The sequence below is a fragment of the Hippopotamus amphibius genome, chromosome 3, assembly GCF_030028045.1.
Source record: "Hippopotamus amphibius kiboko isolate mHipAmp2 chromosome 3, mHipAmp2.hap2, whole genome shotgun sequence".
NCBI lineage: Eukaryota > Metazoa > Chordata > Mammalia > Artiodactyla > Hippopotamidae > Hippopotamus > Hippopotamus amphibius.
The window spans coordinates 121730740-121749251 of NC_080188.1; the positions used below are offsets into that span (position 1 = coordinate 121730740).

The window sequence follows — 18512 nt, forward strand, 5'->3', positions numbered from 1 at the left end:
TTCCAATCTTTCTAATTGAAAATCGACATAGATGTATACGGCAAAGCAACAAACTATAAGCACCATTCTGCTCCCTATCTTTTCAAAACTAAACAGTGTACCCTGAAGATCTCACCCATTCCATGCCTCCCTCCATCCCCATTATACCCAATTGCTGAGTTGCCCTACACCTTATTCAAAGCTCCCCAGTGGATGGGCTCTTCAATTATGCTTCTAATCATTGGCTTTTATGAACAATGTTGCAGTGAATACCTTGTGTGTACGTCTTTTTTTTATTATTTTTTTTTTATTATTTTTTTATTTTTTTATTTTTTTGGGGGGGTACACCAGGTTGTGTGTACGTCTTTTGTATTTAAGCCAGTGTTATCTTTGGGAAAAATCCCTAGAAGTAGAATGGCTGAGCTAAATGGTTTTTGTGTGTGTCATTTGCTAGGTGCTGTCAAATATCCTCCATAGTGATTGAACCACCAAAACCAAACAGTAACAATGTGCAAAAGTGAGTAGAAAGATGCAGCACACCATCAATCACCTACCTGGTGACCAGGCCACATTCCCATTACACTACCCAAGGAACAGGCCTGGATAGATCACACACAGGAAAACCCGGGGTTTGGAAATCCTGGAAGGAGCCATAAAATTCCATTGTCTTTACATTGGCAGGCATAACACTTTAACAGGGAACTTGTTCATCTCAGGCTGACCAGAAGCACTGAGTGGTCTTTTCTAACCCTTTTGAGAGATAAGAGACTGAATAATTATTTCTTTCTATGTTTTGTGTGGTAAATAAAATGTTTCAAGGCATGGATCCTATTGGGGAATTATATTAGATGCTCAGCAAGTGAACATTATCCAATTCATTGGTTTATGTGAACCCGGTGATTTTTCTTTACAAATGGAAGGCAAATTAACATGCTTAAGTTGCATTCAGTCTCTTAGTCATTCCACCAACATAAGAAGAACCCTCTCTCTGTCCCCTCTCTACTGCCAAATCTAGGACAGTAATAAAAACCCACATAGCCAGCCAGCTGAATCCAGCAAGCACTGGTTTAAGGTTCGGCTCACACTATGTATTGTGACAAAGAAAGAAAAGATATGCTAGAATTTAAAACCAGGGGATTTTACATAAATATTCAGAATTCTGACTTCTCTTGAAAACGTGGCCCTCCAGGTTATTTTCCAGCAGGGCACTCGTTGGTTGCAGCTAAGCAGAGGCAGCCCCCACTTGGTAGGGCATGTGCTGCCTGACCAATGTCCAAAATGCCCGCCCAGCACTTCCATTCATTTGTCTTCCCTGCTAGGCCATGAATTTGTGAGAACTGCCCTAGACTGTTATCTCCCTGAAGATAAGGACCACCTGTGTCTGACCTGATGTTAACTTTCCAGCATCTACCCCAGACCCCATCACACCGGGTTTCCATATATGTTTGTCGGATGAAAGGAAGTATCTTGTGGATGCGTGCACCACATTTCTTCCAATGCTGAAATTCTGCAGTTATAATACTACCCTAGACTTTTGATGCAGATTGGCATCATGAGTGCCCCCAATCTGTGACATCTGTCCCACTACCTAAAGCCACTCACTCGTAGGTCGCTGAGCTGCCCCTCAAGTCTTCACTTTGCCACTTGATCTCTATTCCTTCTAGCATCTCCTGTCAAACTGAGGAAAGCAATGAACAACTCATGAATTTGCTAGGAAGACCACAGGAGATCACAAATGTCAAGCATGGCCCCTAGAGTTTATTTTGTCCCATTACTACCAGTGTCTTATCTTCAAGTTGGCAAGAGTCTCCCAACACTTAGTTACTCCATGTGGTTCAGGATGGTTTTGCAGCAAAGCCCCAAGGAAGAGATTACAGCAGAAACCTCTGTATTCTGAGAATATTCTACGCCCACCCCCCTAGGACAACAATAGAGGTAAAGATTTTATCAACAGGTTCATATTTCTTTTTAGATCCATTAGTGGCCAAAGGGGACAATTAGGGCAGGTCAGAGCATATATAACTAGGAGTTCTTGGCCACCACTGAACAATCTTTCCTGAATAATTGCAACTGGGAAAGAAATATGAAGTGGCTTGGGATCCTCGGGCTGCTGGCCCTCTCAGAGTGCCTAGTCATGTAAGTAAGGGGACTGTAAGTGGCATATTCTCTGGTTTTCTTGTCCTCTGATTCTTCGACCTATCAGACTTAGAAGGAAATAAGATCATTTCCTGACAGTCTGAAAGATCAACTCACACTGATTGATGAGTACCTTGTCATGGACACCGAGGTACCCAAGGGTCTGGGGTGGGCCTGCAGGGTTGACGAACTTTGGGGGTGCTGTCACTTCATGACCTCTGTGAGAATCGGAGTACTTTGAATTGTTCAGTGCACAACACCTGCAACTGTAAGTGTGGTCCAATGGAAGAGCACTACTCCTGTATTTGCTTCTAGGTCTGCTCTCTGGTCTCTGTCCATTTCTGTTTGAATGTATCTGTTCTTCATCTCTGTATCTCTCTCTTTTATCTCTCCATCTCTTTGGCTGTCTCTGTGCATGCAGAAATCTCTGAGTTTTTTCTTCATCTTTTGACTCTTCCCTCCTTCTCTAGTCTCTTCATTTTCTTTTTTATACCAAATTGCCCGGTGTGCTCTCACAACCCTCTCTTTTGCTTGAGACCTGGAGAAAGATCAGGAAGGCTACTTCTACGCTTTTTTACATCTAACAAATAGGGTGACCACAGCCAAGTCACAAACTCGCTGCATTTCCATTCCCCTCCCCTGTAAAAAGAAGTTAATGATCCCACTTCTACCTCCTTCCCAAAGCTTCTTTGAAAAAGATACAGTACCATGGCAATAGCAATGGTAATGCCTGTCATTGTTGAGACTTCCTACATGTCCAGTACTTTACATCCATCATCTCACTTAATGCCCACAAAATCCTATATGGGGCATGGGGATTATTATATTTGACCTTTTTACCGATGGGGAAACTGAGACTCCAAATGCACAACTGACGTCACTCAAGATTACAGAATGGAATCTGTATTCAAACTGAGGTGTTTGTCCTGCTCTTTGCATGGCGTCCTGATAATAACAAGACACTCTAAAATAGCTGGATAAGTACACAGCATCATTACAATGCAAAGTATGACAGTCATGCAATAACATCCACAGGTGATTAATGCCCAATCTTGTTCTCCTTTTTCAAATGCTCGGTGAAAGAATCCCTCTAAGGAAGATCAACACCTTGCGAGAACCCCTCAGGGAGAAAAACCTGCTGACAAATTTCCTGGAGGAGAACATGGACGACAGGTCCCAGAATGAAACTGATGACCCGAAAATGTATCTTCACCCCCTGGGGAACCATGAGGATGTGAGTGTGTTGGGCAGATGCTGCTCCACAGCGCCCCCTGGCGCTCTGGCCTAGCACTGAGGTTCACTGGGAGGTACCTGGATGGATGTTGGGCTTGGGGCTCCTGCAGGAAGCAGAAACACTGCAGAACAGGGACCCCATTCGCAGAGGAGAAGGCAGTCTCATCCTCAACTCTTGGGCTGTAGTGACCAGGCTCAACAATGACCAGGGGGCAGGTAAACATCCATTTCTGTGCCAAAGATATGTCATTAGTTTGCAGGAGATTCTTCTTTCTGAACTAACCGAGCCGCAGAGTTACAGATGAAAGGTGAGCCATGTCTGATCAAAAGATAAAGCCAACTGCAGAGCAAGTATGAAACCCCAAGCAGAGCAAGGTCAGCCTCCGCAAAACCAAGAGGGACACAGAAAATGTTACTGAGCCCTATGGCCTGTGATGCCATAAAAATCTAACACTCTGGTTATTGTTATTGATTTTAAGAAAGGTATCATCTCTCCTTCAAGAATGTATAGGCCACCCTGAGGGGTAGGTGAAGAGTAGAAACATATCGAATAAAAGGGCCAACCACGTGGTGTTCATAGGACATGCTTTGAGTTTGGAGGAAGTGCCTGGGGGAGACCAAGGAGGCTCATCTGGAGGAGGGAACACTCAGGCTGGGCCTGGAATGGGAGACTAGAGAGCTTCTCAAATGAAGGAACTGGGTTAGAACACCAGTGGTTAACACTCTGTGATAATACTACAGTAACGTATGTTCCATCACTGGTCGGGAAAACAACATCATTCACAGAAAAAAAAAAAAATCAAATGAAGGCACAGGTCTGAGCAGAAGCTGTGAAGGAGGGTGGATGGGAAGTGATTTCAGGAGATGTGGGACACCTGGAGGGGAAGCCCTCTGGGATTCAAGGGTGGCCAGGGGACCAAGCCCTGCCATAAGCACCCCTCCCCGGCGCCTGTAGGTGGCCTACTTGGGAAACATCACCATTGGGACGCCCCCTCAGGAGTTCAGGGTCGTCTTTGACACAGGCTCAGCTGACTTGTGGGTGTTCTCCATCTACTGCTCCAGCCCGGCCTGCCGTGAGTACCTGCTACGCTCCCCCCCACCACCACCCATATTATACTCACTCTCCCACCCACTGTCCTTGGCACCTGAGGGACACTCATCTCTTGTGCCTGCAGGCGCAAAGAAGCTCTTCAACCCTAACTTGTCCAGAACCTTCCAGCACAAACGCCAGCGCTTCGAAATCAAATATGGCTGTGGGAGTATTAATGGAACTGTTGGCTATGACACCGTCCAGGTAACTGGAAACCATAAGCTGAGTCAGGACTGGCCCTGGGACCTACACTGCTTCCAAAACACATGAAGGACCAACTGGGAGGGCCCATCTTTCCCAACATCCCCTGCTGGCTGACCCCCACCCTGCAAAACTTGTCCCTGGGGAGACAGCGCCCCTGCTGACACACAAACTCCCAGAATAGCTAATCCTGAGAGTGGCTTGGGGTGTAGATTTGCAGTTCCTTTGCCCATGAGCACCTCAAGGTTCATTTTGCTGGGAGCAGGGAGAGAAAGGAAAAAAGCACCCACTTTTCTATTCTCAGACTGTGCCAGGCACTTTCATGGGTATAACATGTTTAATCCTGTAACAACCCCACACAGCAAGTACTATCATTAGCTCCATTATACAGAGGAGGGAACTGAGGTGCACCATGCCAGGGCCTTGTAAATGTCAGGCATCTGGTAAGCAGTGGAGCTGGGCTGGTCAGTCAGGATTCATGCAGGAGTGGGGTATTTGGGGAGATAGTAATACTGATGTTGGGCTCCTGGGGGCAACTGAGGGCTTTAGGTATCTGGGCAGGGGACCACAGATGTGAGAGTGGCCTGATGAAAGAGTTCTCACCCTAGGGGGTGTTTGACAGTCCAATAAAACTATGGCCTGCCTCCAACAAGGTGTCGTAATACTCTCTCTTTCTCTCGCTGTCTCTCTGACTCTCTCTCTTTGTCTCTCAGTCTCTCTGTCTCTCTCTCTCTCTCCCTGTGTTTCTCAGTCTCTCTGTCTCTCTCTTTCTCTCTCTCATTCTCTCTCTCTCTATTTCTGATGCTCTTTCTCTCCAACAAAGAATCTAAGCACTCTCTCTTTGTCTCTCTGTCTCTCTCTGTCCCTCCTTGTCTCTCTCTGTCTCTCTCTCACTGTCTCTCTCTCTCTCTCTCTCTCTCACTTTCTGTTCTCTGTCTCTGAGACACACACATCCCCAAAAGCATGTTTCCCAGGGAGACTGTTCATAAGAACACTGGCAGCAACATTGTATAATGGGCTTCAGTCTTCCTGGGCATGTGCAGAATCCACAACGCATTGCCAGTGAATTCAGTCCATTTCGGTCACCTGATAAGAGCGATGCCAAGGATAAGGCTACTCTGCTCTCCACTCACTTTGTTCTCAAGTGGGAACCACTTGGTCCTCTCCTGAGTCTCAGTTGCCCCACCTGTACAGAAGGCATGAGGCCAATTTGACTCCCTTCATATTGTGTGCAGGAGGATCAGGTGTTGCTTAAAATCCACAGCCCAGCACAAGTGGAACCTGAATTCATGTCCCAGCTTGGTCTAACCATCTGAGGTCAACCCAGGGCACAGCTAGGCCTCAGGGCTTCTCTTCAGTCCTCGTGTCATCTCCACCCCAGCCCTGTTCCAGCCCCACATCCCAAAAATGTATATGGGAACCCTCTCCTCTCCCATAGATCGGAAACCTTGTCAATGTGCACCAGGCATTTGGGCTGAGCAAGCAGCAGAATGGGCTTGAAAATACATGTTTTGATGGCATCCTGGGCCTGGCTTACCCCAGCCTTGCCCTTAAAGGGACCACCCCTGTCTTCGACAACTTGAAGACACAAGGCATCATTTCTCAGCCTGTCTTTGCCTTCTACTTGAGCAAGTAAGTCTGACCTGGACAAATTATCTCTCTAAATCAGCTGTAAGATCCTCTCAGTTGCATGAAAAATTATAGACCACCGAATCCAGAAGTTTCCTGAGAGACTGTCTAGCCCAGCAAAAATATGGCCCCAGGGACACATCTGGCCCTGCCACTGATTTTTATAAATAAATTTTTATTGGAACACAGCCATGCTCATATGCTCAAGGGCAGCCATTTAATCCAAGACCGGGAGGCAAGAAGGAGCACAATGGAAGGTGTCAGGATACAGGTTGCAGGAAAAGGCAACAGGATTTGCTGATGCTGATACGGAAGGAAGGAGAGGGATAGCGGGAATGTTAACTTCCTCACGAACATTTTATTGGGAGCCCAGGACCAGCTGCTAATAGACAGGAGCTAGTGCAAAATGAAAATAGGGCACCACCAGTTCAAAATGTATTAGGAATTTCAAGACAGGAATTCCAAATGTGTGGGGCCTTGCTGAGTGTCGGGCCCGTTGATGTGACACATCACAGGCCCATGAAGCCAACACTGGGTGAACCTGAACTCATGCCCTTAGTGTCTTCCAGCCTCAGGTTTTCTGAAAAATGAAGGGTACACAAAGGGGAGAACAGACCTCTCCAATATTGTGGCTCTGAGGTTAGCTCTGAGCACTCTGGTTGCTGGAGAGGAAAAGTTCCTCTTCAGAATAGTGAGTGGCTGGAGCCCAACTAGGCTGCCAAGCTTCAAATCTCTTCTCTGCCATTCACAAGTGGGTGACCAGCCTTAGTCGGATACTCAATCTCTCTGTGCTTCAATTTCCACATCTGTTAAATGGGACCCAAACTAGTGCCTCTGACAGATGGATAAGCACAGCCCTCAGACAGTGAGTGTCACTATTTTCCAACAAGAAGCCCTCCCTCTTCCGTCTCTCCTCAGCCAGAAGGACAATGGCAGTGTGGTGATGTTTGGAGGGGTGGACCACAGCTACCATAAAGCAGAGCTCAAGTGGATACCAGTGTCAAGAACCCACTTCTGGCAGATGACCATGAACCGGTAAGCATCTCCCCCTGAGGGCAACCCCAAGTTATACTCCCACAGGTGCATACGGACACATGCAGACACACACAAATGCACACATAGACACACACACTACACCCACAATGACACACAAATAAACAAATACAGAGACACATATAAAAACACGCATTGGCACACCTATCAATATGCACAGGAACACAGATACACACCCAAACACATGCACACAGACACACACAGACACACACAGAGACACACAGGCACAAACACACACACAGATAGACATACAGACACACATACAAACAGACACACAAACACACAGACGACACATGTACTCATAATCACCCCAGGTCTCCCACTCTGGGCCCTGACCAGAATCCTGAACAGGGTCCAGAGAGGTGTGTGCAGCCCAGAGAGGCCTGCACCCACTGCACTTTGAGGCAGAGGGCATGGTTAGAGGACCCTAAAGTGCAAGGAAAAGAGGACCAGGGAGAAATTGGCCAGCATAAACAGGGTGGTCATAAGATGAACATCTCTCCAGGGCTACCCGGTACCGAGGGAGTTCGTATTACACAAAGCCGCTACTTGAAAAACAGGGAAACTCCTGCATAAACTGGGAAAACTGGCCTCCTTAGAGAGAAACTTACCAACAATGGAGAGAGGTTGGCTGCACTCTTGAGAACTGAAAGCAACTCATACAAGAGACACACCCCCTACCCACTGACAACCACACCCATATCCTGGGAATACAGTGGGCCATGGATGTGATAGAGAGAATCAGGAAGCTGGGATCCACGAGGGCCTGAGAAGAAGGGGCAATAATTGATGGGATTCTGTGTGATACCCTCACACAGAAGCTTACATGTGCTTTGGAGCCCTCCTGGCTAACTTGGCCATCACCTGCCAGTTAGTCTTAGTGTCTGAGACAGGTGAGAGGGCAGTGCTGGGAACCAACCTCTCCCAGGGCAGCCTCTTTTTCCCTCCTCAACACTATGAGCATCTGCTGCTCCAGACCACGTCCATCTTCACTGTGTGGGGCGACACATTGCTGTTCAGACACCAAAAAGAGATGTCTGGTTACTCCTCATTTATTTCTTCACTCACTCATTCATTCATTCATTCATTCACTCCAAAAACATACACTGTGCATCCACTGTGTGCTGGGCACTTGAGGGAGGCACTGCAGATACACCTTACCCTCACATCTACTAAGGCAGATGTGCATGAAATGAGTCACCTGCATAATTAATTACCATTTTCATACATGCTACAGATGAGGAGGATCTAGATAGAGTTAACAAGATGGCAGCCTGATCTGGGGGTCTTCTACATAAACTGGGTCGCTTACATGTTCCAGAAGAGAAGGAAACACACATTCTTTATTCTATTGCCTCGAACACATGTCCCACACAGGTGGAGCAAATGTGAGATACAAACACAGCAATAAAAAAAAACCTACAGAAAACAGATTTTCGCATCACAATCTGTTCCTTTACCAAATAATATTTTGAAAACACATTCCTTCTGTCACTAAAGTTCTTAAAATATAAAAGAAATTAAATCTCTAAGAAAGTCTAGTAGACCAGATGCTGGGGTTTTTTTTTTAATAACAAAACTAACAGTTAAGAGAGCATGTAGAAGGGCAGACAGCAATATCAAGCAATATCAGCAGTATTTTGTCTTGTGGAACTGAAAACCACAGCCACAGAAAGAGAAAATGAAAAAGCAGAGGACTTTGTACCAGATGAAGGGACAGGAAAAAATGCCCAAAAAATAACTAAATGAAGAGGAGATAGGTACCCTAACAGAAGAAGAATTCGGAATACTGATGGTGGTGATGATCACCCTGGACTTTGAAAAAAGAATGGATGCAAAGATCAAAAAGTTTATCAAAGACCTAAAAGAATTAAAGATCAAACAAACAGACATATGCAACACAATACCTGGAATGAAAAATACACTAGAAGGAACCAAGAGCAGATTAACTGACACATAAGGGCTAACAAGTGACGTGGAAGACAAAATGGTGATAATCACTGATGTGGAAAAGAATGAAGAAAAAAGAATGAAAAGAACTGAAGACAGCCTAAGAGACCTCTGGGACAATGTTAAATGCACCAACAATCACATTACAGGGGTCCCAGAAGGAGAAGAGAGAGAGAAAGGACCCAAGAAAATATTGGAAAAGATTATAGTTGAAAACTTCCCTAACATGGGAAAGGAAATTGCTACCCAAGTCCAGGAAGTGCAGACAGTCCCAGGCAGGATAAACCCAAGGAGAAACACACCAAGACATAGAGTAGTCAAATTGACAAAAATTAAAGACAGAGAAAAGTTATTTAAAGCAACAAGGGAAAAATTACAAAAAACATACAAGGGAACTCCCATCAGGTTAACAGCTGATTTCTCAGCAGAAACTCTGCAAGCCAGAAGGGAGTGGCATAATATATTTCAAGTGATGAAAGGGAAGAGCCTACAACCAAGAATACTCTACCCAGCAAGGATCTCATTCAGATTTGAGAGAGAAATCAAAAGCTTTACAGACAAGCAACAGCTAAGAGAATTCAGCAACACCACACAAGCCCTACAACAAATGCTAAAGGAACTTCTCTAAGCGGGAAACATAAGAGAAGAAAAGGACCTACAGAAACAAAAATAAAACAATTAAGAAAATGGTAATAGGAATATACATATCGATAACTGCCTTGAATGTAAATGGACTCAATGCACCAACCAAAAGATACAGACTGGCTGAATGGATACAAAAACAAGACCCACATATATGCTGTCTATAAGAGATCCACTTCAGACCTAGGGACAATACAGATGGAAAGTGAGGGGATAGAAAAAGATATTCCATGCAAATGGAAATCAAAAGAAAGCTGGAGTAGCAATACTCATATCAGATAAAAAAGACTTTAAAATAAAAGATGTTACAAGAGACAAGAAAGGACATTATGACACCTTTGCCTGGTTTTGGTATCAGAGTGATGGTGGCCTCGTAGAATGAGTTTGGGAGTGCTCCTTCTTCTGCAATATTTTGGAAGAGTTTTAGAAGCATAGGTGTTAGCTCTTCTCTAATTGTTTGATAGAATTTGCCTGTGAATCTATCTGGCCCTGGGCTTTTGTTTGTTGGGAGAATTTTTTTTAATTTTATTTATTTTTTTATTATTTTGGGGGGGTACACCTGCTTGTTGGGCGATTTTTAATCACTGCCTCAATTTCCATATTTGTGATTTGTCTGTTCATAGTTTCTATTTCTTCCTGGTTCAGTCTTGGAAGATTGTACTTTTCTAAGAATTTATCCATTTCTTCCAGGTTATCTAGTTTATTGGCATATAGTTGCTTGTAGTAGTCTCTCATGATCTTTTGTATTTCTGTGGTGTCCGTTGTTACTTCTCCTTTTTCATTTCTAATTCTCTTGATTTGCATCCTCTCCCTTTTTTTCTTGATGAGTCTGGCTAATGGTTTATCAATTTTGTTAATCTTCTCAAAGAACCAGCTTTTAGTTTTATTAATTTTTGCTATTACTTCCTTCCTTTCTTTTTCATTTCTTTCTGCTCTGATCTTTATGCTTTCTTTCCTTCTGCTCACTTTGGGGTTTCTTTGTTCTTCTTTTTCTAATTGTTTTAGGTGTAAGGTTAGGTTGTTTATTCAATATTTTTCTTGTTTCTTAAGGTAGGACTGTATTGCTATAAATTTCCCACTAAGAGCTGCTTTTGCTGCATCCCATAGGTTTTGGGTTGTTGTGTTTTCATTGTTGTTTGTTTCTAGATATTTTTTGATTTCCTCTTTGATTTCTTTAATGAATTCTGGGTTGTTTAATAGTGAGTTGTTTAGCCTCCATGTAGTTGTATTTTTTGCAGTTTTTTTTTTTCCTGTAATTGATATCTAGTCTCATGGCATTGTGATCTGAGAAGATGCTTGATATGATTTCAATTTTCTTGAATTTGCCGAGGTTTGATCTGTGACCCAAGATGTGATCTATCCTGGAAAATATTCCTTGTGCACTTGAGAAGAAAGTATATTCTGTCGTTTGTGGATGGAATGTCCTGTAAATATCAATGAAGTCGAGATGGTCTAATGTGTCATTTAAAGCTTGTGTGTCCTTATTTAATTTCTGTTTGGATGATCTGTCCATTGATGTAAGTGGGGTGCTCAAGTCTCCCACTATTATTGTGTTACTGTCAATTTCCCCTTTTATGACTGTTAGCATTTGCCTTATGTATTGAGGTGCTCCTATGTTGGGGGCATAGAAGTTTAACACTGTGATATGTTCTTCTTGGATGGATCCCTTGATCATTATGTAGTGTCCTTCCTGGTCTCTTGTAATAGTCTTTACTTTAAAGTCTAATTTGTCTGATGTGAGTATTGCTACTCCAGCTTTCTTATGACTTCCGTTTGCATGGAATATCTTTTTCCATCCCTTTACTCTCAGTCTATATGTATCCCTTGGTCTGAAGTGGGTTTCTTGTAGGCAGCATATAGAAGGGTCTTGTTTTTGTATCCATTCAGCCAGTCTGTGTCTTTTGGTTGGAGCATTTAATCCATTTACATTTAAGGTGATTATTGACATGGGTGTTTCCATTACCATTTTCTTAACTGTTTTGGGTTTGTATTTGTAGGTGTTTTCCTTTTCTTGTGTTTCCTACTTAGAAAAGTTCCTTTAGCATTTGTTGTAAGGCTGGTTTGGTGGTGCTGAATTCTCTTAATTTTGTTTGCCTGTAAAGCTTTTGATTTCTCCATCGAATCTGAAGGAGATTCCTTCTGGGTAGAGTATTCTTGGCTGTAGGTTTCTCTCTTTCAGGACTTTCAGTATATCCTGCCATTCCCTTCTGCCCTGCAGAGTTTCTGCAGAAAGGTCAGCTGTTATCCTTATGGGTTTTCCTTTATATGTTATTTGTTGCTTTCCTCTTCCTGATTTTAATATTTTTTCTTTGTGTTTAATTGTCATTAGTTTGATTAATATGTGCCTTGGTGTATTTCTCCTTGGGTTTATTCTGTATGGGACTCTCTGTGCTTCTTGGACTTGGTTAATTATTTCCTTTCCCATGTTTTGGGCAAGATTTCCACTATAACCTCTTCAAATATTTTCTCAGACCCTTCCTTTTTGTCTTCTTCTTCTGCAATGCCTATAATTTGAATGTTGGTATGCTTTATGTTATCACTGAGGTCTCTGAGACTGTCGTCTATTCTTTTTATTCTTTTATCTTTTTCCTGCTCTGTGGCATTTATTTCCCCCACTCTATCTTCCAACTCACTTATTCATTCTTCTGCCTCAGTCATTCTGCTGGTTATACCATCTAGAGTGTTTTTAATTTCAGTTATCTTGTTATCCATTGCTGTTTGTTTTTCTGAGTTCTTATGAACTGTTTCTTGTACTTTCTCTATTTTGTTATTGAGATTTTGTATCATTTTTACTATCATTACTCTGAATTCTTTTTCAGGCATTTTCCCTATTTCCTCTTCATTTATTTGGTCTTGTGGGTTTCTTTTCCTGCTCCTTTGCCTGCATGGTGTTTCTTTGTTTCCTCATGGTAATCCAAACTTTTGGGGTCGCTAGTCCCGGAAATAGAGGGGTTTATAGAAGACTGTCCAAGCCCCAGACTAATGTCCAAGTGTTGGGTTAAACAAATAGTAAGTCTAGGAAACACATAGATGTATAAGACACACAATTACTGAATCCATTAGGACAGAAGGCTCTGGAAAGACCTGACAGAAGAACCCCAGGGTGCTATCAGATACTCAAAGGGAAACCCAACAGAAATTGAAAACCAAAACAGAACAAGACAGAAACAAAAGCAAAAATAAACAAACAAACGAATAACATCTTACACATACAAACACTAATGCAGGGAGATTTTGTGCTAGGATCAAATATAAAAAAGAGCTAGAAGACCACCAGATAGAATGGAGATTCTCAGAATCAAATTAGACAATTTTACTAAGGACAAAGATAAAGACAAAAACCTAATATTAAATACCAAGGTGGTGGGTCATCTGGAGAATAGAGCAAGGAGTCTGAGCAGATCAATAGCATTGCTTATAAGTATGTTAAGATAAAATAAACTAAAACTGGATGGAAGACAGGGGAACAGAAGAGCATAGTGTGACTGGAAATATGCAAATAAAAAGAAAGGAATAGAAATGTATAAAAGATAGAGATGAAAGGAAGGTAGGAGACATATATTATCCATACTACCAAAAACTTAGCTAGAAATAGAAGTGTATAAAAAGGCAAAATGATAAAAATAGAATATAACATAGAATCAAAAAAATATGTTATAAAACTTGTAGATCCCTTAGGACTAAGATCATAATTAATAAAGGGGAAAAAAAGAGAAAAAAAACCAGAACTGATCCCAGAATGGACCAGTTCAATAGAATTGATACCAATATTTGTTTCCTTAGAGTCTCAGCTGTAAGTGTCCTTCTACTCACCTTGGGTTTTTTGTATTATTCTGTGACCAGCAGAGCTTCCTTTATTGTTCGTCTGTAAGCATTGGTGTGTGGGGAGTGAGAGGGTACAATAGTGGCTCCTTCCCCTGGGAGTGAGTGAGCAGTGGCGCACTGTTGTTTCAGTCGGGCTTGGAGGGTGCCTGTTGCAGAGGGACGCTGGTGGCTCTGGTGTAAGCAGAGAGTCTCAGAGTTGGGTCTCTCTTGGGGTTTTTTTTTGTTTGTTTTTTGTTTTCTTTCTCGGCAGTCTCTCTGCTGCCAGCATTCCAAGGGGTTTTAAGCTAGCCCTGCCTGAGGACCTGAGGGTCTCTGTTATCCCTGAGCACCTTAGATGGCCCACAGGAGGCCTTTCCACTGCCTGCTGCAGGTGCCAAAAGACAGAGAGAGGCTATGCCCATGGCTCCTCCCCCCCACCTGTGAGCCTGCAGCATCCAGCTGCCATCATGGCTGGGCCACTCTCAGGGGCAGGCTCTCCTTGCTGCGGACCTCTTCCCTCCTGTCCTCTCGGTCCATCACCTTACTGGCAACAATTTTTCTCACCCTGAATCAGCTCTCCAGTTCCCACACTACCACTCCCAGACCCTCTGTTCAGCTGTGAATCAACGTCTCATTCTGGGAACACTAAGCTGTGGTGCGGACCCTTCGTGTGTTTCTCACTCCCTACCGTCTGCCACAGCTCCGCAGCTTCACCCTCTTTGAGCTGTTATAGATGCCTCACTACCAGTTATGTCGGGATCTTTGCAGTGCTTTCTGGTGTCTGAGGTCACTAATTATCAGAAAAATGCAAATCAAAGCCACAATAAGGTATCACCTCACATCGATCAGAATGGCCATCATCACAAAATCTAGAAACAACAAATGTTGGAGAGGGTGTGGAGAAAAGGGAACTCTCCTGCACTGTTGGTGGGAATGTAAGTTGGTACAGCCACTATGGAAGACAGTTTGGAGGTTCCTTAAAAAACAAAAATAGAACTACCATATGGTCCAGTAATCCCACTCCTGGGCATATACCCAGAGAAAACCATAATCCCAAAAGAAACATGTACAGTAATGTTTCTTGCAGCACTATTTACAATAGGCAGGACATGGAAGCAACTTAAGTGCCCATCAACAAATGAATGGATAAAGAAGATGTGGCATATATATATATATATATACAATGGAATATTACTCAGCTATAAATAGGAATGAGATGGAGCTATATGTAATGAGGTGGATAGACCTAGAGTCTGTCATACAGAGTGAAGTAAGCCAGAAACAGAAAGACAAATATTGTATGCTAACTCATATATACGGAATCTAAAAATGGTACTGATGAACTCAGTGACAAGACAAGCAGAGGACACAGATGGACGCAGAGAATGAACTGGAGAACTCGAGGTTTTGGGGGGCCAGGGGTGAAGGGGAAGCTGAGATGAAGTGAGAGAGTAGCATAGACATATATACCAATTGTAAAATAGATAGCCAGTGGGAAGTTCCTGTATAACAAAGGGAGTTCAACTCAAGGATGGATGATGCCTTAGAGGACAGGGACGGGGAAGGTTGGGGGAGACTTGAGGGAGGGAGTAAATACGGGGATATGTGTAAAAATACAGATGATTGAACTTGATGTACCTTGAAAAAATAAAGAAAGAAATAAAATGAAAAAAAAGAAAGGACATTACTTAAAGGTCAAGGGATCAATCTAAGAAGAGGAGATAACAATTATAAATATATATGCACCCAATAGAGGAGCACTGCAATACATAAGGCAAATGCTAACAGCTATGAAAGAGGACATGCAAGGCAAAAATAGAGACAGAGATGTAGAGAACAAACATATGGACACCAAGTGGGGAAAGCAGGGAATGTAGGGGGTGAAATGAACTGTGAGATTAGGACACCAAATTGTACACTCTAAATATGTGCTGTTTATTCTATGTTAACTGTATCTCAATGAAAGTTCTTGGGAAAAAAAGCAGAAAAGAGCATATAGAGATTAGACAACAGGTTTAGAATCTTTGAATTAAGCACATACACCAAAATCAAGAGGGCTGACAACATTCACACTGAGGAAAAGTACTGGCTCATGGTGAACACATGGCTTCTGGGAAGACACAGCTGACATTTCACTGCACGTTTCACAGTACCACACATGCCAAGGTCCTGAGGCAAAAAATAACCTGGTGCATTCAAGAAATGAAAGGAAGTCCAAGAAGGTTACATGACCAGAGCAAAGGAAAACAATGTCAAGGCATGAGCTGAAGAGTTCTTCTGGGGACAGTCAGGGAGAGGGCAGTCATGGCAGGGGACTTCAGAGTGATGCTGGTGCCCACTTTGTCTCTCTATCTCTCAGCATCACTATGGACAGAATGGTGATTGGTTGTTTCAACGGCTGCCAGGCCATTCTGGATACCGGGACGTCATTGCTGCTTGGCCCACCTAGACTGGTCAGAAACATCCATAAGCTCATCAACGGCACACATCTTGGTGAAGAGGTGAAGGGACATGCCACAGGGTCACTCGGGGGCTCCCCACGCACCAGGGATCAGCGGGGACAACCACTCTCTGCTTTCTCTAACAGTACATGATTCCATGTAGCTCTGTCACTCAACTGCCTGCCTTCACCCTCAACATCAATGGCACTGACTACCCGGTGCCTGCTGAAGCCTACATCTGGAAGGTGAGGGGACAACCCTGGGGGCTGGCTCTCAAATGTGGGGCTGACAGGAATCTTTGAGCTGCTGCTAGAAAGAGGGGACCCTCTGCAGTCCAAGCAACACCCCTGCAGATGCTGCTGAGCCCCTGTGGTTGGTCCAGTTCCTCTCACAAAACTAACCACTTGAGAGTAGAAGAGAGTCATTTTTTTTTTCTTTATTTTGGTGGGATCTTCCTGGAGCAGGGCTCTAACCCGTGTGCCCTGCATTGGCAGGCAGATTCTTAACCACTGCACCACCTAGGAAGCCCCTAGAAGAGAGTCTAGGCATCCATCATCCTGGGATAAATATAGACACCACCCCATACTGGCATGGTGTGAGGCACAAGGAAAGGGGAACACTAAGGGCCTCGGCCTTCAGAGAGCCTCAGTTTCTCCAGAGGCCTCACATGGAAGACAACAAAAAATCAGCTTAGGCAATCTCTGAAATAGGCCAAGTGACCAGGTGGGGACAGTCTCAATGTGTTGTCCCACCATCCTGATTAACAGTCTCCTTTCCCATCTCAAAACGGTCCTGGTGGATTATCAATTACATACTTCCCCTCTCCTCAGCTGTAACTTAGCCTTGCTAAGCCCCAGGTCCCCCTCTGTGAGCTGGGCTTCCAGACCCCTCTGTGGGGAGGTTGGATGCTCATGTGAGTAAAGGGTGCACAGGGACTGCACAGCCCCGGCACAGGGTTGAGGCTTCATGTCAGCTCCCTGTGGGAATTCAGAGGAGGCTGATGAGCTCAAAGAAGGCTTTGAGGAAGAGAGGGAATTTCAGTCACTCACAACCCCCAGACTCAAGGGGGCATGAGGAGATCTGTTTGGGTTGAGGCAAATCTACAATGGACTCCATACAAATGGCACCACTGGGGAATGTACCAAGTGGTGCCAGGTGAACATTAGGGATGATGAGGGGTAGAGAAAAGGGGAGCACCAGGGTAAGTCACCCAACCCAGCCTGGAATGGCCAAGGAGAGTGAGCATGGGTCCAGGAAGTCTTCCTACAGGGGCTGAGCATAGTCTTAAAGAAAAGGTTGTGGGGAAGAGGGAGAAGAAAGGGCATTCTCTGCAGAGCAAACACCGAGCATGGGTAAGAAGGAAAGAAACAGAGGAACTATGGGCCATGCCTGCTGTTTTTTTGTTTCTTTTGTTTTTTTATTCCTTTGAAGTATAGTTTATTTACAATGTTGAGTTGCTTTCTGCTGAACAGCAAATTGACCCAGTTATATATATTTTTTTCCTATTCTTTTGCATTATAGTTTTTCAAGGAATATAGAATATACTTCCCTGTGTTATACAGAGGATATAGTTGTTTATCCATCCTCTGTATAGTAGCTTGCATCTGCTAATTCCAAGCTCCCATCCTTCCCTCCCCCACCCCCATCCTTCAGGGCAATGACATGTCTGAACCATTCTTGTTCTTGGATTGGCACCCCTCTTCCTCAGCTTCTAACAAAGCCACTTGGTTCTTACTAAAAAAAGGGACATAAAACTGAGGAGCTGCCATCTCTGGATAATGAAAGGGGGTGTCAGCTAAGGACTCAGGCTGACAGGGGTGTATTGCCTTTTCCCTCAGAGTCCTCAGGGGCGCTGTATGAGCAACATTCAAGAAGAGTCTGACCTCTCAGGTGAACCAGAGACCTGGATTCTTGGTGACGTCTTCCTGAGACTGTATTTCTCAGTTTATGATCGGGGAAACAACAGGATTGGCCTGGCTCCCGCAGTGTAAATGCTGCAGCTGCTTCGGGAATCGATCACACCGACTCCAAACACACACTCACTCACACATAGGGCACTCCCACTAAGGGATAGTGATGGACTGTGTTTGGGGCTCTGCAAAGCCCTATTCTCAGTAAACAATAAAGGATTCCATTCCCAATGCTGCTAATATGAATGGGTGCATCTCTTTCGGTTGGACAGGTACTTCATAATCCGGCAGGATTTAGAACCTCATCTGAACCACTAGTAAGAGGAGTCCAACTACAACTGGCTTCAAGGAAATGGGAGACTTTTTGGAAGGATACTGAGGACCTGGGACACAGACAGCAGAGCAGATCCGCACATCTCAGTGAATGGATCCAATAAATCAGAA

General features: G+C 43.9%; 1 protein-coding gene across 1 annotated transcript; it reads left to right on the forward strand.

Annotated features, from left to right (window-relative positions):
* Positions 1-2062: 2062 nt before the first annotated feature.
* Positions 2063-18149, forward strand: LOC130849195 (pregnancy-associated glycoprotein 2-like). The gene is made up of 9 exons (XM_057727895.1): positions 2063-2115; positions 3199-3349; positions 4304-4421; positions 4524-4642; positions 6078-6271; positions 7187-7303; positions 16077-16218; positions 16305-16403; positions 17997-18149. The coding sequence occupies exons 1-9, from the start codon at positions 2063-2065 to the stop codon at positions 18147-18149; spliced, it is 1146 nt and encodes a 381-aa protein (XP_057583878.1).
* Positions 18150-18512: the final 363 nt, after the last annotated feature.

Bases quoted from the DNA above. Each gene is read 5' to 3' on its own strand.
- LOC130849195 (XM_057727895.1), top strand. From the start codon at position 2,063: ATGAAGTGGCTTGGGATCCTCGGGCTGCTGGCCCTCTCAGAGTGCCTA. The intron at 4,643-6,077 runs GTAACTGGAAAC...CCTCTCCCATAG, and splicing joins TTGGCTATGACACCGTCCAG to ATCGGAAACCTTGTCAATGT. The intron at 16,219-16,304 runs GTGAAGGGACAT...TTTCTCTAACAG, and splicing joins GCACACATCTTGGTGAAGAG to TACATGATTCCATGTAGCTC.